Source organism: Grampus griseus (assembly GCF_964374135.1).
Source record: "Grampus griseus genome assembly, chromosome: 9".
Taxonomy (NCBI): domain Eukaryota; kingdom Metazoa; phylum Chordata; class Mammalia; order Artiodactyla; family Delphinidae; genus Grampus; species Grampus griseus.
The window spans coordinates 44,594,126-44,614,898 of record NC_139003.1 but is presented as its reverse complement, the minus strand read 5'-3'; the positions used below and the strand labels follow the sequence as shown (position 1 = coordinate 44,614,898).

General features: G+C 41.2%; 1 protein-coding gene across 2 annotated transcripts in view; it reads right to left on the bottom strand.

Moving 5' to 3' along the window:
- PDE1C (phosphodiesterase 1C) overlaps positions 1-20,773 on the bottom strand; it is a gene marked incomplete at both ends in the record, with an annotated part of 550,586 nt that overhangs the window by 52,705 nt on the left and 477,108 nt on the right. For both annotated transcript variants that reach the window (XM_082661639.1, XM_082661640.1), the window contains 4 exons: positions 1,474-1,704; positions 9,704-9,879; positions 11,947-12,067; positions 15,533-15,614. In XM_082661639.1, the coding sequence (XP_082517765.1) occupies positions 1,474-1,704; positions 9,704-9,879; positions 11,947-12,067; positions 15,533-15,614 (610 nt within the window). The remainder of the gene's footprint in view (positions 1-1,473; positions 1,705-9,703; positions 9,880-11,946; positions 12,068-15,532; positions 15,615-20,773) is intronic.

The window sequence follows — 20,773 nt, the reverse complement described above, 5'->3', positions numbered from 1 at the left end:
ACCTACCAGGCAGGTGAGAGAGTGAATATGTAAAGAGAGAATTTATTTATTTATTTTTCTATTTATTTATTTATTTTTATTCTTTTTAAAGGATGGTCTTTTATTTTTTATTTATTTTTTGGCTACACCACGTGGCTTGCCGGATCTTAGTTCCCCAACCAGGGATCGAACCCGGGCCCTCTGCAGTGGAAGTGCCAAGTCCTAAACACTGAACCACTAGGAAATTCCCAAGAGAGAATTTTAAACAGCATCTGGTGTATAATCAATAAATGCTAGTTGTTTTATTGTCATTGTTGCTTTTGCTACCATTATTATTATTGGAAGCTCACAAGTGGCCCAAGCTGTGAGCAGTTATTATTATGCACATTTTACAGAGACAATGGAAGGTTAAGTAACCTGGCCAAGGCCAGCAAGACGTGAGAGGCACAGTTGTGACTTGAATCCAGGTCTGTCTGACTGCCAGATGACCATGCCACAACCTGGCACTTGAAAGCTCCAGTGACTCTGAACTTCCTGCTCTTCCCTAAACAAGGTAAGCAATTCCATGCCCCTATGCATTAGCTCATCGTATTCTCTGTGGCTGAGAAGTCCCTGTGTCCCCCCAAATTTCAGCATTTGAAACGCAGCTTAGACATCACCTCTTCTTGAAGCTTTCTTTGACATTTACTACATCTTGCAATCCCCAGACCCAACAAAGCTACTCTTTTCTGCACATGGCCCTTGGGTATTTTATCTGCCATACCACTACTGTTACTGGCTCAGAATTAATTCTGAGGGTGTCCATATCCCCTAGGAGATTGTGGACTTCTTGTGGCCTTTTCATTTCTAAATTCTCAGTGCCAAGAGCAGTGCTTGGCACGGAGTTGTTAACCAATAAATATTTGCTGCATTAAATATAAGAAATCATCAACTGTATGCACACGACAGTGACCAGCTCATCCTGGCTTGTCTGGAACTTTTCTGGTTTTACTACTGAAAACCCTGAATCCCAGGAAACCGCTCATTCCCAGGCTAATGTATGTACTCGTTCACCTACAGATATATAGACAATACTATGGAAATAGACCTTAGGCAGACATGAGTGCCGGCCCTGCCAGGGGGATGGTACCTACAGAAGACTGCCTTTCTATTCATTCATTCCTGCGTTAAGCACTCAGGAATGTGCTGGGATTGCTAATAGGAATTTCCCCTGCTGGTAGGCAGGTGCTGGCCAGAGTCTCCAAAACGACCCAGCTGGAAAGGGCCCAAAAGATATAAATCTCCCCAGAGAGCATGGCCTAAGCAAGCTTCTGGCTGCTTTTGATGGGATCCTAATAGAATCCACAACCTAGGGAGGTATGATCAGCAGCTGCTGGATGGCCAGGGCAGCCCTGCTCTGTGACCTGTCCTCACAGGGGCAGTTCTTTGCCAGCGTCCATTCATCACATCATTAGCACCCTGAAAAGAGCCTTTCACCGGCGTAATCCTACTCACCATTCTGTTGCTTTTCTCCTGATGACTTCTCAGCTTTGGAATTTTTCCCACGAGGGCTGTCACTTTGGTTTGTTCCTGTTCCGTTGACTTGATTCTTAGCTTCCCCAGATGCCTTTTTCTCGGCTTTACCAGATGCACCTTCTTCAGCCTGGCTTTTGGCTTCCATTTCCTTTTGCTTCTCCTCTGCGGCCAGGCGAGCCTTTTCTTCTGCTTCCTTCTTGGCCTTCTCCTCTGCATCCAGAACAAACCAGGAAAGGTGGAGAAAATATAAAAAGAGGTCATGCCATTAGGAGAATTGCCTCTTTGAACAAAAGCAAGAGTTTGCATTGGGAATTAATGCACTAAAATGACCTAAGGTGTTTACTGTGTGTTTGGGGTATAGTTTTGGTTAACTCAAGTCAGATTGGTATGTATATTCAGGAAACCAATAAAATCTGTTCATGGTGATGTCATTTCCGAAAACAGTGGGTTAGAAGAAGGGGATGGGGAGAAAGTAATAATAAGGATAATAATAATTAATAAACCGATACTGTAATTGGCATTATTAATATTAATATTACCATCAATAAGTTCTCTTGAGTGTGTCCTCTATGCCAGGTATTATACTAAGTGTTTTCCAAGGATTACCTCCTCTCATTCTCAACCTCGTACGGCAGCTACTAATATTGTAACCCTATTTTACAAACGTGGAATTGAGGCTCAAAGACATTACAAAGCTCTCCCACAGCCCAGTAAAAACTGAAGTTTCATGTAGATTTGCTTAGGAACTGGAGTTTAAACATAAAAACACTGATTACAAAACCAAAATACAGGGAAAATAACCACCACTAGAATAATACTGTTGCAGGCCACTGTCTGTGAATTTAAAAGTAGGAGGAGTGTAATTGGGCCTCACAAAAAACATGGTCTTCAAACTGTCCACAGGGTGAGAGGTGGCCTTTAGTTTGGCCAGGGATGCTGGTCTGTGTCTTCCTCTTTAATGAGAGGATGTCAGCCTTATTTCCAATTTGGTTGACTGTGAAAGGGTCTGGCTCTGTGTTTAATCAAAAACATAGTGTAATTGCCTATGGTCAAGGATTCATGAAAAAATGGATACATTCATTCAACTAATATTTATTGAGCAGCTACAGTGTCAAGTACTGTTTTAGGCACTGGGAATACAGCAGCAAGCAAGAAGACTTATAGAGTAGAAAATACCATAATTAAGCAAACAAATCACTAGGATAATTTCAGATGGTGAAAAGAGTTTTACAGAAAAGTAATATGATGGAATGCGATGGGCATAAGGGAAGGAGGTGGCATTAGGTAAGGAGGTGAAGTAGGTGACATTTGACCAAATCTTGAATGATGAATTGCTGACCATGCAATAATCAAGAAAAAAGAGCATTCCAGGCAGAGGAAATAAAAAGTGTAAGGCCGTAAGACGGGAATGAGCTTGGTACGTTCCAGGGACAATGAGTTAGCCAGTATGGCTAAAGCAAATTTAGTAAGGGGTTAGTGACAGATGATGTGGTCAAGTGACCAAGGACATGCAAGGTTGAGATCATGCAGAGGCTTGGAGGCAATGAAGTGGAGCTGGATTGTAGGAAGTAACCTACAGAGACCAACAGAAGGCACCTAACAGAAACCAATCCTCCCTTAAGGTCTACAGACTCACTGTCTAGCATTCAATTCACTCAAAAGGGCTTCCAATCTCCACTATGAAAAGCATTATTGCATTTTTTTCTCTAGATGTGTTACAAATGCCCCACACCTCATTACCAGGGGTCTTCTTTACTTCCCTTGGTTAGCCCTGGTCCTGAAAACAGATGGCTTTCCTAGATGACAGGTGAAATTTTAATCTAATGGGCACCAGAGTGGTTATGCATGTGATCACGTTTCCCTTTGTTTCGGCTGCTAAAGAGCACAAAGCCCAGATTTGGTTCCAGGTTCACACGTTCGCCGGGCTTTATGGCGTTGTATTTTGTGCATGTCTATGACCTCTGGCTTCATTTTACTCTTCCTGCCCTTACATTTGCCTGGCTCAGATGTCCTCCTTAATATTTTATGAAGTTTTCATTCATCCTTTCATCGATTCATCCAACCACCTATCCAAACCAATACCCTGGCCTCACCCCTGACAAATTAAATCAGACTCTGGAGGGAGAGAGGCAAAAATAGGATATTTTTAATGCTCTCCAGATGAGTCTAACATGCAATAAGGATTGATAAGCACTGATTTAAATTTCAAATGTTTGCCATTCAATATTTCATGATATTCTACTTCCCAACAGGATGTATTTATAATTTACAGTGAAAAGGTAAGGAAAAATTTCTTAACAAAACTGCATAATTATGTGCATATATAGTATAATATGTCTTCTGACTCCTACAGAAAGGTACAACTAAAGAGTAAAAGAATGCCCTTGCAGAAGATAGGGAGATGGCATTCTCAAGTAGGCTGCAGGCCCACAGAAGGCTCCCTAGAATGTTTGTCCAGACTTCCTCTTATCCTTCTGTAATGCCCCGAGGACAAAGGTCAAATGTCATCTCCATCACTGAATTCCCAGTGCTTGGTATAATGCCTGGCACCTAGCAGGTGCTCACGGAGTATTTGTTGACTAAATGAAATGTACACAGAGGGTGTGATTCACCCTATCTGCCAATGAACCTGACTCATATTCCATCATCAGCAATCCAGACCAGTATAAAATACAGGAACTATACACACCCTAAAGTCCTATCCTGAAAAAAATCAGCCATTTGACTGTATTTGACTATAGGTAAGTAAAAAGATGACTGTACTTACTACACAGAGAGGGGAAGAGGGCCAAGGGGGAAGAGAATTCATTTATACTCAGATATCAGGTAAAATAATGTATAATCCTCTCACAGAATCCCCACTGAATCTACTGCAAACTTTCAACATTCAAAATATCCCCGTTAAAAGTAATTTTGATGAAAGCTGAAGGTATTAAATTCTGCTTTGCTACAAGAGTGCAACATATTATCTAAGCAAGAAAAATTCATTTGACAACTGAGTCAGACCAATTTTCTATGGAAAATCTAGCAACCCCCCCCCCAAAAAAACCAGGGGGTACATTTCAGAAACAAGTCTGTTTGGGCTCAACTACAGTTGACAGTAGGCAATTAGTGTTTAAATTAGTGAATGGTAGCTCTTATGACATCATAATCAGATCCGACATGATTCCTTTCTCTGCAGCAGTCATGTTCCAATGGATGGCTCTGAAATGTTCTACAACTTCTCTACTCTACTCCTATCTCTTCTTTGTATCTCTGAAATATCTGATATTAGTGTGATCAGCCATCAGCATCCAGTGCTACTACTCAAAATAAGTAGACAAAAACAAGCAAACACATAAATAAGAAAAGAGAAAATAAATTGACAGAAGGAACATCTGTTCCACTGTAATCCAATCCTCTTACATTTTCAAGGTGAAATATTAATATACATAAAATCTTTCCTACTATGAGACACAGTAGGTGATAGAACAATTAATTTGTATATGGTAACAGTTCCATATATACAAAGAATGAACTTTTCAGGTTTTAGATTTAACATCCATGGAACTCCCAGGCTCCTAGACTAGTAGAAAGCAAACACTGTAGTTCAATCTCATTTCCTTCTGCTTTCCATGTCACACCATCTGTAGTGATGTGATCATTATGAAGATGGCCAAAAGCAAGGAGCTAAAGACTTAAGGTAGAGCACAGCCCTCATGATCTATAAATTACATTCCTCCTGAGAGCTGGTTCTATCCCACACTGAATGTCTGTGCAGTCTTGGAGAAATACATTGATTTCTTCATTTCATTTGCCTTTCTGAATAACGATACTATAGGCTCTTGGTTAAAAATGATATTGGGCTAAGTATTCCTTAATATAATTCTCTGAAATGCCTACCTAAACCACCTACAAACAGAGAGAGAAAGAAAGAAAAGGAGAGAAACTAACTTAATAAAGACAACCAAGCACTATGTGAATTCTGAGTAGTCAAGTTTTGATTATATACAAGAACAACAGAAAGGTACTCCTAGCTAATTCAGGACTCAGAAGACGTTCCCATTGGACCTTTCTAAAAATTTTAGCAAAAGTGCTTCAGCTGACAGAAAAATTCAATCAACATTAAAAACTCAGAATGAGGGAATTCCCTGGCAGTCCAGTGGTTAGGACTCTGCACTTTCACTGCCGAGGGAGCAGGCAGGTTCAATCTCTGGTTGGGGAACTAAGACTCTGCAAGCCACGCAGCGTGGCCAAAAAAAAAAAAAAGAAAAAAAACCTCAGAATGAGGAAAATATGTTATTGATGCACAGTAAAACCAGTACATCATAGTGTTAAATAAAAATAATTGTTAAGCTAGATATAAAACTTGATGCAAATATTTAAAATAATATTAAAGAATAAGTTAATTGTAAAATAGCAATTTACTTACAATCACCTAGGTTGAAAATCTTTTATTGTTTCAATAAAAACTGAGTGACAATGGAGGAAATTTTTAAAAACTCAATAAACTTCTCAGCACTTGCAAAGGAGTATCATTATATACTATTTCATATTTACCTTGATAGAGACATAATTCAATAAAAAATATGAAGATAATCTGTAGTAAAATAAAAATAGGATATATTTTAAAAAAACAAACAAAGTTAAAAGGTATAATATATGACAAACTAACTGGACAGAGGCAGGGCAGAAACTGCAAGACAGTTTGTCAACTGAAGAGTTACTATTCTTAATATATAAAAAGTTATTATTAATCAGCAATAAAAATATAAACATCCCAATGAGAAAAATAAAGGGGGAAAATATAGGGAAATGGCACTCTCACTACACTTCCACTGAAAGAGAATACGGTTTAAAAAAAAACTTTCCTGAAAGAAATTTGATGATATACATCAAGAGCTTTAGAATTTTTCATCTACTTTGACAGAGGAATTCCATATCTAGAAATTTACCCTAAATAATCAGATGTAGGCTCAAAGACTGCTGAACTTGTATGTTCATAACCATGTTATATACAATAATGAAGAACTAGAAACCAAAATGCTCAGTAACAGAGAAATGGTTCAACTATGGTATTCCAAACAATGTAGCCATTTACATCATATTTTCTAAGAATATTCAGTATCAGAATAAAATCTTCAAAATAGAAACAGAGAAGGAAAATACTATATTACATACACTATAATCTCAACTCAAGGGGAAATTTTTACTTATAAATATGCATTGAAAATCGAATTAAAAAGAATTACATCAGAATTTCAAGAGTAGTTATATTTGGCTGGAGAGGTTATGAGTGATTTTTATTTTCTTCTTTATATATTTTGTTTATATTTCAGCATGGTAACCTAAACACCTACTATTCTTACACCAGAAAAAAATGTTTAAAAAGTATTAAATCCTGAATGGAAACTGATCAATATTTATCAGACTTGCAAACTGTTATACCTACACATCTTTGTTTGGGAATAATGATTTTCAGCCCTAAGAGCTGTAAAAAAAAATACTGATTCAATTTTTCCTAACAACTATGCGTTCTGGCCTAGCTAGCTTTGTAAATCAGTTTGATTAATAAAACTAAAACTTTAGATCCAATTCCATTTCTGATCAATTTAATAACAACATATATTTAAGTGCCCCACGCAGGGCAGCCTTTGCTGAAATCAGGGTTTTCTGGTAAAAAAGAATCATGAGCAAAACAGCCTGGAATAGTATAGCATAAACCAACCACCAATGGAAAAACAGATGCAAACTGAATTTCTTAATACCAGCCAACCAGCCAACGGCATTATTGGGAAGCTGAAAATGTTATAAAATATTCATTATAGGTGGGCATTTTGACCACCACCTTCTTAACTTTGCATTCAAACTTCTAACTTTCTTTTCCAGTTTTTCAAAATAACAGCTACTACTTATCAGGCACTAACCGTGTGCAGGCTCTGTTCTCAGTGCTTTACATATGTAATTTCTGTTCTTTTCATCAACTCTGCGATGTCTATTATCATCCCCCAAAGGGAATTTTTCTCAAAGACTCTGTCTGAATTGCCAAAGAGCACAGGGCAAGTAGGGATTCAACTCTCTCTTTTCCCAACTTTTGCTTTGATACCCAAACTATCCTCCCACGAAATATATGTGTGCCTTTGTCTACCCCTTTTTCCTTGTTCTCCCTTTCCAAATTCATGGCTCAACCCCAGGCATCCTTCAAATCCTAGCTACAAGATGCCTTCTCAAGCACCCCAACCAAGGTTAGGGACAAGTTAGCTTAAGACTATCTCTATCAGCACACCTCACATATTTAAAAACTATTAGTGCCTATTTATCTGTTCTTTTTAAAGGGCCAATTTTCTCCTAGAAAAGAAACTGTCTAATGCTCCCCCAGGTGGTTAGTTTCAGAAGGTAATTTTAGTAAGCCACACAATTGCAGACAAATTATTTTGAAGTACCACTTTCAATTGCGTGCTGTCAGGAACTGAATTTTCAAGTGTAACGAGTGTAACTGATTATAAGAGAGTGCTTCTTTGGGGGGCTTCCCTGGTGGCGCAGCGGTTGGGAGTCCGCCTGCCGATGCAGGGGACACGGGTTCATGCCCCCGTCCGGGAAGATCCCACGTGCCACGGAGCGGCTGGGCCCGTGAGCCATGGCCGCTGAACCCGTGCGTCCAGAGCCTGTGCTCCGCAACGGGAGAGGCCACAGCAGTGAGAGGCCAGCGTACCGCAAAAAACACAAAACAAAACAAAAAAGACGAGTGCTTCTTTGAAATGATGCAGTAGCTACCATTGCTGCTTGCAGTGCCTGCCAACAGGGAGGATTTCAATGTTTAAAGCATCTGAATAGACTGTGAGAGGCCACACCTAAAATATGGAAGAGGCGTTGGCTCCCTCCAGAGCTCAGGATGCAACCTCTGTCCCCACATGATAAGGGCCCAATTATGCCTTAAAAGAGTCGTAAAGATAAACCCTTTGCCCCACCTGAACTGAACAGCCACTTGGACAGGACACAGTGCTGGCCTTTGAATAATTCCAGCAGTGAGGTCTTATCTCTTCCACACTAGAAGCAGCCCCCTGCCCCCAGTGTTTGAGGACCAAGACTGCCAGAACGTGCTGTGCCTGTCTACTCCTACTCTTCTTCTCACTTGTCCAGACACTGGGTGGATACAAGTGTGGGATGCTGTGACCGGAGATAAAACTTTCCTTGCCTATAATGAGTGTCTGGGGCTCGGGGCCAGTAGGTGCTGGCGATGAGTGCAAAGCTTCAACTGAACTCCCATTCTTACTTTGAAAGAAACTCTGTACAAATGCCTCCCCACCCCACCCAGGAGACCGTGAGCTTTGAGGACAAGGATGTCTGTTATTCACCTCTGTGAATAACACAGAGTACAGAGCCTGGCATACGGTAGGCATTCAATAGATGTTGGCGAAAACTGACTGTTATTGAAGGCTCACTTCCACAAACCCCATTGAGATCAGTCTCCTTGCTGGGCTCTAGAGCCATCCACGTCTGTGCCCTCTCTGGAATCAGGCATCACAGCTTCCTAAGACTTACCTCAGGGATGTGTTCCTACCTAGACTATAGCATGAGCATGCAGTATGTACGAATCATGTAGCACATGCTCAATAAACACAAACATGCATATGAGCAAATGAATTTCAGAAAAACAGATTTCAGGGCTTTTTTGTTTGTTTGTTTCTAGTATCAAGAGTGATGACTTTTCTGTCTTCAAATTTCTGTTAACCTGCACATTACCTTCATCTTAGAAGGTTAGCCTGAGTAATGGCTGAAGGGAAATTGAGAACATGAAAGATAAAAATGCATGTAAGGAGATTAAAGCCCCTTCTATCCCAACATAATGGCCGAAGTGGCTACTGGCTAGGCTTCATTTAGATAAAACAAGGAATAAAGGCCTCATAAATGTGCCGCATGACATGAAATAAGAATGACAAAATGGCCTAGCAGAAACCAAGAAATAGCAACACCCATTCTCTGTAGAATCTTCTGGTCATATAGCACAAAGGTCACGCTGTCGGGAAGCTTGGTGGTCAGCCTCATTCTCTCGTGCACTGAGTGTTCGATATAATGAAGATCAAAAGATGGTCGATCCTAACATTCAGCAATTTGAATTTATATCCTGAGTTTGTGCTTCATTTGCAACACCTATAAATCAGGGGCGGCAGTGCCTTGCTTTGTAAGCGGGTCTGAGTGGTCTGGATAATATTCCCCAGCAGCACGTTACCTTTGGGCACCTTGGCCCTCCATCTCTCCCGATTGACGTGCACCACCTCAGTCCAAGTGGCTTTAAAACTCTTACAGTCAACAGGGATGACCGAATTGTTGATTAGGGCACTTCCTTCTGAGCCAGAGCTCTTGACACCTGATCGCTTTGCATCTGTCGAACTGATGTTGTTCAAACTGGAGGACAAAAAAAAAACCATACGGAAGAATTGGGAGATTGGGATTGACATACATACACTAATATGTATAAAATAGATAACTAATAAGAACCTGCTGTATAAAAAAGTAAATAAAATAAAAAATTCAAAACCCACAACATACGGAAGAGGAGGGTTAGTATTTGGAAAATGTGTGCCGATAAACAAGCCTGAGAGAAGAGTGGTTAATACTCAGTTAACACTCAATTTCACTGTGTGAAATTCCTGGGGCCTGAGCTTTGTAATTCCTATTTTCCATATTCAACAGCTGGGAAAGTCTCCATATTCAGCAGGAAAACAAAACCCCAAGATTTCAGCCTCATGACTATTGATCGTCCCCACAGTCCCTATAGTTCAGATGTTCTTTTTCCATATGACTAGGTTCCCCCACACAAGAATTCTCTGCCTTTGACTTTCGGAAATCAATGCATTTAAACTTGACTTCTACTTGGTTCCACAGTTCACCCACCTGCCTCCACACTGACCACTTTTCCAAGTTACCCAGTCACTTGGTCCTCTTTCTTTCCAGCTCTCCCTCCCCCTGAAGTCAAGATCCTCTGATCTCAGGATCCCCAAGGCCCGAGTAAGGTGATTTCCTTATGTTCCTGGGGAAGGTGGAGAGGCACAGACAGCATGGAGATTGTGGGAGATCGGTCATGCAGGAGACCTTTTTAAAGATGGTATCATTTTAAGATTTGAACATAGGGAATACAGTAATATATATAACATTATAATATAGGAAGTACCATCCTTCTGGGAAACTTTAAAGTATCACACACTCCCAAGGAGCTACAGTAGTGACTGACGCAAATGCAAATCCACTGAATGACAACCAAGACTGACTAGATAAGTAGGGCAGGTCTCAGCCCAGCGCCGGCAGAGCTGTGGAGCTGTGGGACTCTGGCAGGGGGCTTCTGTCCTCCTTGTTAGCAGCCTTGACTGGGTCCCTCCATCTTAAGCATCCCTGGGGTCCCACTGTCCTAATATTCTTCTTGCCTTTCTTCCTCTTATTTACTCCTTCTCTTGCTCTTTTCTTCTTTTTCTTCATTACATTTCTCTCCTTTATGACAAAGCCCAAGGTTTTGCATGGACGAGGAGGAGGGGAGAGTTGTACTACTGGTAATACGACTAGTAAAGACCGAGCGTTAGCTTTATTGTAGCTGACACCTCCCCTGTGCTGGACCCTGTTATAAGGGCTTTACGGAGATTAAATAATTCATTTAATCCTCCCAGTAACCTATGAGTAGAATCCATGCTTTCTCAGATGGGGAAACTGAGGCAACTTGCCTGAGATGTGGCACAGCTAATAAGTAATGGAATCAGGATGTTTAAGCCAGGATTGTGACTCCAGAGGCTGTGCTCTTTGACTACTAAACTACCCTCAATATAGTGAAGTTGTGGCAGAAGGTGATTTAAAATTTCAGTTTTTTTCTATTTTCTTCCTGAACCTAGAAATGAAAGTCAGTTTCATTTCTTGTGATAACTCTGATCAGTGGTACTTTCCTTTTGGAGTATGGGGAGCAAGGACCCTCTGGGCACAGCAGGTAAAGTGCAGGGACTGATGCTGTTGAGAGCAAAGCCGCCAAAAGAGAGAATGCGGGGTGGGGGGTTAGTACTGGTAACCTGCTGGTCATCACCTAGACCCTGGTCATCCCCTTACAGGCCAGCCTGGAGAGTACAGAGAGTACAACTTTGAGTCCTCCTTTTATCTTTTTTTTTTTTTTGTGGTACGCGGGCCTCTCACTGTTGTGGCCTCTCCCGTTGCAGAGCACAGGCTCCAGACGCGCAGGCCCAGTGGCCATGGCTCACGGGCTGAGCCGCTCCGCGGTATGTGGGATCTTCCCGGACCGGGGCACGAACCCGCGTCCCCTGCATCGGCAGGCAGACTCTCAACCACTGCGCCACCAGGGAAGCCCCTCCTTTTATCTTTTATAAGGAGGAGGTAGGATGAACATAATTATGAAGTACCACCCCCATCCCTTCCAGAAGAAGTCTATCCCCATGGACAGGCCACCCTGACTCCCAGCTTTCAAGATTCAGCACTGACCTTGAACGCCTCTGTCCTGTCCCACCAGTTTGAGAGGTTTCATCAATTAGTGGACTCAAGATCTTTTCTGTCATGTCCGTGAGCACAGTGAAGGTGGGTTCCACAATGAAATCAATGAAGCCTGAAGAGAAACAGCAAAACTTCAGAGGAACTGCATATTAACTTGGGCCTTTCCATATGTTCCCATGCCAACTGATGGGTTGTATCTTTCTTTTAAAATTCATCTTCATAGGAGCGCCAGATCAGATTAGGAGAGACTAGGTTGGTCTTAATCATTTAATATATTCCTTGCTTTGCATATCAGGAGTCAGTTCCATTTCTCCTACATAACCTTCCTATAACTTTTTAGGAGATAGTTCAATAAAGTGCTTAAAAATGCAAGTTCAACATCTACTATGTAAAAAAACGATGCAATAGGTGCTGCATAAAAGACTAAGATGTGTAACACAACCTGCCTGCCCTAGGAAGGTTATAGGAGGAATTAAATGAGCACAAAAATGGAAAGGGCTAAAGGAGAAGCCCAAATAAAGGTTCCTGAGAAGGTAAGGGAGGGAGGATATTTTCCCTTGCACCGAGAAGGCTGCAAACAGCATCATGGAGGTTGTGATGTTTGAGCTGAGCCCTTAAGGGTATTCATTCTAGATGCAGGGGGTGAAATAAGCAAAGTGACAAGGATAGGGAAAAGTGCAGGATGTGTCTGGAGAATGACTGGGGCTTAGGGATTCTTTTGAAGTCAGAAAGGGAAAGCCTGGGGAGGCAGGTCATTATCAGCTCAGGAGGGAGGTTCTTACGTATCAGGCTAAAGGTTAGGATTTAGATAGGCACTAGGAGCCCCTTGAGATGTCTGGGCAGCATTGTAATAAGATTTTTTTCTGATGTTATTTGGGAGAGTTAATCTGGCAAGATGGATGGGAAGGGAGAGAGCCATAGGGGCTGAGGCTGGGAAACTCATTTTAGAAGCTGTTGCAATAGCTCAAAGGCAAGGTAAGGAAGGCAGGATCCAGTGCCATTTTAAGGTGAGAGTGTGGTGGAGGCATAGATACATGCACAGTGGGAGGAGGTCCTGCCTCTAGGTGGGATCTGTCAGAGACTTCCAACAGGAAGGCAGAGAGAACAGGGACAACGGGGGAGAATGTGACTGGGGAGGAAGACGGTGGGCTTGGTCTTAGACTTGCTGACTTGAGGTACCAGGGACCTATCCAGATGGAAGAGGGTCAAAAGAATTGGAAGAAACAGGGTTGGAAACTAGGAGAAGGGTCAGATCTGGAACTATACCTTTGAGAGATCACCATGCTGGGGAGATAACTGATGCTGGGCTAGACTGACTGTCTCAACAGTTCAAAAATACCCCAGTGTTCTGTGACACATCAGGAGAAAATACAGAATCTGGAACTAAGGGTGATAACTCATTACACAGCCACATGAAACTAGATACCAGTCAAAGGAAATACAGTGTTTGGAAACATACAAATGCTTATTTGGTTTTTACAGTGACCAAGGTGGAAGTGATACTGGCATTCAATGCCCAGCAGTGAAGGATGCTAAAAATCCTGTAACGTAATTGGCAAGACAAGAATTGTCCCAAGCGAATACCAATAGTGTCCTGATAAAGAAACACTGATAGCCAAATTTGAATTGTAGTTAATTGCAGTATAATTTTAAGCAGAAATTGAAGTGTTTGATGACAGCATTTTCACCTTTTTTTTTTCTCACAAGTTAAATTCATTCAACATGTCCAAACCCAAACAAACTCATCAGCTTTCCCTCCAGTCCTTGTAAATAGGACATGGCTCAACCACTCAACCTAGATTGCTGCCTTTATCTTAGCCTTGCATCCAGCTGAATCCTTAATGTTTTATATGCTACCTCTCTCCTGTATTGCCTTAGTTCTGATACTCAACATCTCCTCCCTGTAACATTGCAGAAAGCACCAGCTGGAGCCCTTGCCTCTAGTCTTACTCAAAACCCTCCAATTAATCCTCCATACTACTGAGAGAGAAATCTTTCTAAAGCAGGGATTGGCAAACCTTTTCTGTAAAGGGCCAGATAGTAATATTTTAGGTTTTGTGGGCCACATACAAAACCTAAACAAAGGAGTTTGTCATACAACTGCTTAACTCTGCCACTGTAGTGCAAAAGCAGCCATAGACAATATGCAAATGAATGAGCTTAACTGTGTTGTAATAAATCTTTATTCACAAGACCAAGCAGTTGGACAGATTTGGCCCACAGGCTATAGTTTGCTGATTCTTACTCTAAAACATCAATTTATATATAGTTTTAACCTTACTTAAAATTCTTTAGCTGTGCCCTCATTTCCTACAGGAAAGTATAAGCACATGCTATTCCTAACCTGGACCTGATTTTCTCTCCAAACATGTCCCTCACCACATCCTACTCCCTACCTACTGCTCCAGCCAAATGGAACTATTTGTAATTAATTCCCTGACAATACTATACTGTTTTAAATTTCCTTGTTTAGTATTTGCTGATCCTTGTCTGCAATTTCCTTCCACCCACCCCATCCACCTCTAACACATATCACCATTTGCCTAGACACTGCCTACTTATCTCCTAGGACTCAACTCAAACATTACCTTTAAACAAGTCTTTCTGGGTCTAATGTTCACACACTCTGTTCTGTATCTCATTGTACCATGCACAATCTCTACCTTAGCATTGTAACAATCTAATAGATTTTGTTTTCTCAATCTCTTGCCTACCACCCAATACTGGTTCAATGTCTTTGGGAGCAGACACCATGTATAATTTGTCTTTGTTTTTTTTATAACATCTGTTACAGTGCCTAGCAGTGCCCTACACCTAACAGGAACTCAATATATTAATATGAAAAAAATTAATAAGTCCCCAAAACACAAGTAGAAAACAATCAATAAATCTTTGTTGAATTTATTTTTTGAATGATTTCAGACTCTTCCAAGGTGGAGATCACTGATGACATTTAATTTATGTTTGGCACTGGTACCCTCCCTCACACCTGAAGAATTCTGTAATGCCCATATATTATGGTTATTAGCAGTGTAAAAGTTATCTTTACCAAAAAAAAAGTGCTAAATTTTATTTTTAAGGAAGGAAGGAAGGGAGGGAGGAGGGAGGGAGGGAGAGAGGAGGAAGGAAGGGAGGAAAGAGGAAGGGGAAGGAAACATTTTAAAAGAGCCATTCCTGGAAGTAGGGTCATCCAGGAAATGGTGCTGTCCTGGAAACAGGGCTAGAGGAAGCATCACTGAGGAAACTTCTGGTATTGCATGCAGAATGGAGAGACTGAAATAGCATGGCTTCCCACCACTAGTTCTTGTCATTGCCTTAGTGTTAAGGTCCCTTTTTCTCTTGGCAGGGAATGATGGAGACAGCAGAGTGTCACTGTCTAATCTTCCTGGGAACCAGCTACACTCCAGGGAGAAGGATGGGGAGAGCTGCTCCATCAGCTCAACCAGCCAAAGCCATGAGCACAGCAAGCAGAATGGAGCCAGGTTCCCAGCTGAAGAATCACTGGGAGCATCTGTGCTTACTTCCAGACACTCTTTTCTGGTTTCTCGTTCCATCCAATGGATTGGCAAACACGTACCTACTTGTGACTGGGCAACCATGGTGGACTTTCGGTCACACAGAGGAGAAAAAGGTAGCCCCAGCTCGGCTTCTCTATCACCCTAGAAAAACAGGAAGTCAAAGTAAATTAACAACAACAGGCTGAGCTGCCCAGATTTTATTTCACAACTCCAGCTGCCACAAAGGCCACTGGTCTTTATTTTAATTATTTCCGTTACATTATGTAATATGTCCTTTTGGGACCTGCTCCTCTGCATAAAAGACACCCAGAGGCTGAAGCCCTCCGGGATCCAATCATTCCATCCAACTGCAAAGGTGCATGCTGTCGTATAGAAAGCCTCACCAGACAGCAACAGGTCCCCCAAGGAAAATAAGAACAGCAACGTGTCCTGTGGCCTAGAGCCAGCACAGCAGTCAGAATTCTTGTGTGCTCTCCAGTTGCCCTGTGCTGACCTGCCCTGTGCTGGCCTTTCTTGAGCCAGCAAGCCCCTCCCAGTTGTGGGGAGTGTCTAAGACACCAATTCTAATTGGACTGATTTGGACTCATTCTCCAAGTGCTACCTAAAGCCATAAACAGCTGGAGTAAGTGCTTCTGGGGTCTTCACTGCAGGGCTCAGTGAGGATGAAAAGTAGAATGAAAAATAAGCAAAGTAAGTAATTGTTTGTGTTTATCAAGTTAGACAATAATAAAACATGATTCTCCGGCCAATATGTTCTCAATCTCACCAAAAAACAAGACTATAATAAGCAAGTGCTATGGAAAGTCTAAATAGTGATGGAGATGATTTTTAAAAACCATTCTGAACCAGAGCGCAATACTTCAGTCACACGCCCAGAGGAAAGGGAAAATGTGTCACCCTTCTGAGAGCCGCAAAGTTGTGCTGATTCAATTTAACAGAAAAGAATCTGCCCAGGTTAATGGCTACTGACTTGGGCTTGAATCTGGCCTTGCTCTCGTCACCTGTGTGATCACAGGAAATTTATATTCCCTCTCCACATTTCAATTTTTTTAAAAATAAATTTATTTATTTATTTATTTGGCTGTGTTGGGTCTTCGTTGCTGCACACAGGCTTTCTCTAGTTGTGGCGAGTGGGGCTACTTCGATGCGGTGCAGTGCAGTGCGCGGGGTTCTCATTGCGGTGGCTTCTTTTGTTGTGGAGTACGGGCTCTAGGTGCACGGGCTCAGTAGTTATGGCTCGCGGGCTCTGGAGTTCAGGCTCAGTAGTTGTGGTGCACGGGCTTTGCTGCTCCGCAGTATGTGGGACCTTCCTGGACCAGGGCTCGAACCCGTGTCCCCTGCATTGGCAGGCAGATTCTTAACCACTGCACCACCAGGGAAGCCCCACACATTCAATTCAAATGTGGGATAATAATCCCTATGTCATCAAGTAACGATGAAGATTAAGTGACAAAATGTATATAAATAAATTAAAAGAACAATTATTGTTTCCCAGTAGATATTTCTACCATCTAAGTGAAAACCTGAGAAACTTTTAGTGAACTTGTTACATCTAATTGTTACACTCTGATTATAATAAATATCGCCAATGAACCTATAGTAAATAAAGAGTAATAACCTAATTCGACAATCAAAGTTCAAAAACTGAATGCTTTTTCTTTCTAAGGCATGTTACCAAAGAGAAAGGATGCTAGTTCACATGCACATTTAAGATCTATTGAAAAGAAGGAAAAGGAATGGGCGTCTGAGGAAGTTGAATAGTGGGGGTCACAATGGGCGCTGGGGACATCCAAGGGTCTCAGGAACAGTCCTGAAGTGGCTTAGTTCCTTCTGTACTCTTTTCTGTATGAACAGCCCATGGGACACAATCGTCCCTCTGTTTCTGAGTATGCCTTGCTGAGGGCTGCTCTATCTCTCAAGTGGCATGATGAAAATAACTTACTCCAAAGCTATTTCTACTTGGGCAGTATGACGAGAAGGAAGAGTATTTATAACATAAATTGTTGTTGTGTAGCTGGTTTAGTGGGCTAGCTCAGCTAACACAAATAAAACCCCCTCTTATTCCTTATGAAGCAGGGATATAAGTTGTTTTGTTGGTGCATTTTAATGGGTGTGGCTTAGAAGAACACTAACCACTTGACTATTAAGATGTATGCATTAATTTGGATTTTATTACTGAAAAAGTACATGATATTAAGCAACTTCTTATCCCATGGACTTGTCCATACCCACATTCACACATCACTTACATCTTTTGGATTTAATTAACTATTACTACCAACTACTAAAAACCTATTTTAAGATAGTGGTCCCTGAATTCCCTCTGGAGGACAGATACATTTATAAATTGGAAAAAGTATGCGGAAAGTAATACAGAAGAATGTACTTCTACAGGCGAATCCAGCTTGACTGATAAAATACTGTACAACTCTTTAACTACTGGCCCTTGTGGAATTATTCATACACCTTCCTCTTTGTCAAAGAGGTCAATATTTTCAAAAAAGGGGGAAAGTCTCAGTCAGCACAAAGGATTTTTTTTAAAGGAACTCATTTTTTTTTCTTCCAGGACAGTGCCAGAAAATAAATAACTATCATTCTTGTGGTAGGGGTTAAGATAACTGACTGATAAGGTCACAGAATCAATCTACAAAAGGAACACAAGGAATGTTAGTTGAACGAATGAAAAGATGAATTTGGTTAGAAACACTCAAGTTCCTTTGGTCACTTGGACATTTATCACAAGCAAGCTGGGAGAGCAATTAGGTAGTTAGTTGTTCACAAACCACCCCCCCCCCCCGCCTCCATTTCCGGTCCACATGTGGCTAGACTACGATTCCCAGAATCTGTGCCAGTTCGTGCTAGATAATAAAACAGGAGGAGAGGGGATGTATTTCCACCACAGTTCTGGCCTATAAAATCACCTATGCCTCTGTTTTTATGTCCTCCCTTCTTCTGCTTGCTTGATGTAGATAAGCACCAATGGAAGCCATGTAGATGGTAGAGTCTGGATCTAAAATCACTGTTTATTGTAAACCACCTGCCAATCAAGAAACACTTGTGGGTACTTCACATGAGTGGGTGATAAAATTCCATTTTATGTGTACTGTTATACATGTGGGTGTTTGTTTGTTACAGCAGCTATCTGTAAGCAGCAGGCCAATTAAGAGAAACAAAGGTTCTTTCTGTATTGGAAGTTCACAGGGCAGACGGCATCTCTCAATGCAAGAGCTTCAAAAGACTGTTAGGTGATATCTCAAGCGAGTGTTTCCAGGTAGACTGAAGAAAAGGTATTTGATTGGGGAGGCAACAAAAGCATCAAGTTGAACAAAATGCAGCAATGTACATTCTTCTTTCCCAGAGGAAGAAGTTACAAATATGAGGTATGAGAAAATTATTATGATTTTGGATTTAAGATAAGTATAGTAAAGACATCTTTGCCCTTCCCTCTCAGAAATTATCTTCTCAAAACAGGAGAATGACAAACAACAGAAACACAAATGAATATTAGGAGAAATCTGTAATCTCAAATCAAAACTACGTGAGGAACGGCTGCAAAATGCTGTGAATATCCGGGAGGGGTGAGGTAAGATGCCCAGATAAGAGGCCTATGGCTGCAGATCTCAGATAAAGCTTGAAGAATAGAGGTTTCCAAAGTTCACTCAGACAGGAAAAGTACCCCACATCCATTACATGGGAAAACCAGAGAGATAGTAAGCACTGGTGTGAGGAGCTACTCTGCACCCTATTTAGCTCCAAGGAATAGTAGAGAAGAAAATGTTGAATGAGAAAACACACAAGCATGGCAAGAAAGTGGGTGGATGACAGAGACTGAACTGTGAGCCGTCCTACAACTGTTGCCTACTGTTTGACCAGGAAGAAGTAAAGGCTAACACACACACACACACACACCCCATGTCATAGAAGCCTTATAATAAACCATGGAACTTAGAATATTGCTGTTCCAGTTTCTCCCTGGCACATATCTCCTGCAAATAGTTGGTCAAAAAATAATGCATTTCACTCAAAGATGGTAAATAATAATAAAATGAAGAAGAAGAAGAAGGAAGAAGGGAGGAGAATGAGAAGAGGGGGAGGAGAAAGAGGGGGGTAGAAAGAGCAGGGGGAGAAAAAGGGGTAGGAGAAAGAGGGGGGATAGAAAGGGGGGGGAGAAAGAGAGGGGAGAGAAAGAGGAGGCAGCACTTTTCCACTACCAGGAAAAAAAGGTAGCACTTTTCCACTTTTCCACTACCAGGAAAAAAAACTTATGAAAAGTTACTTCACATGAAAAGAAAAAAAATAAATAAAGGAACAGAAAAATAAAAATAACAGATAGGGAACATTCACCAGAAAAAACAGTGCCACCAAGTGATGACCAAACATACTGCCATGATCCGAAAGAAACTCCTGAAATTATCAAGAACCAGGGCTTAGGGAACCAGGAGCTAGCAGAGTTCAGGGAAGCTATGGAAAAGAAAAACAGAACCATCATATAAATGAAGATTGTGTTGGAAGCCAAACAAAGGAGAGTTATTCTGGATAAAAACACAGTAAGGGACATGGAGTTCAGGACTGAACAAAATACCACTGATCAGAGAGTTAAAGAAGATTTAAAAGAAAATAACAGACATGGAAGAAAAACAAGAGAGGCCACATATGAATAACTGTTCTTCCTAAAGAAGGAAACAAAAACAAATGGAAAAGGAAATCATTAAAAATTTAATGAATGTAACTTGAATCTATACAGAAAAAGAGCACGCCAGGTCCCAAGAAAAGCTATTATAGAACACTCGTTATTGAAATATATCCTAGTAATGTCACCGGGCTTCACAGGTAAAGAAATTATCCTTAGGGCACATAAGCAAAAAGACATATCACCTAGACGTGGAAATAATTCTAGCATGGCCTCCAACCTCCCCATAACAACATTCATAGGTGGAAGACATTTGAACAAAATCTAAAAAAGGCCTCAGGGAAAGAAGGTTTGATTCAAAAAAATGTCTTACCCGGACAAACTGTGACCCAACTATAACAGCAGTAGAAAAACTTGCAAACACACAAAAATGTGGTTTTTAGCACTTCTAGAAGAAACCACTCAAGGAACAACTTTGACCAACCAATAGATGAATGGATCAACCATGGCCGAAGTGGCAGCACTGAGTAGAGCCAGGACAAGAACAACTGGAGAATTATGCCTTTGCCAAATTTGTTTATTTTCCACTTTTCTGGGTCACATTGTTTTGGGTGTGTTTTTTGTAAACAGCATATAGTACATGAGACAGAATGCTCACTTAGAAAATATT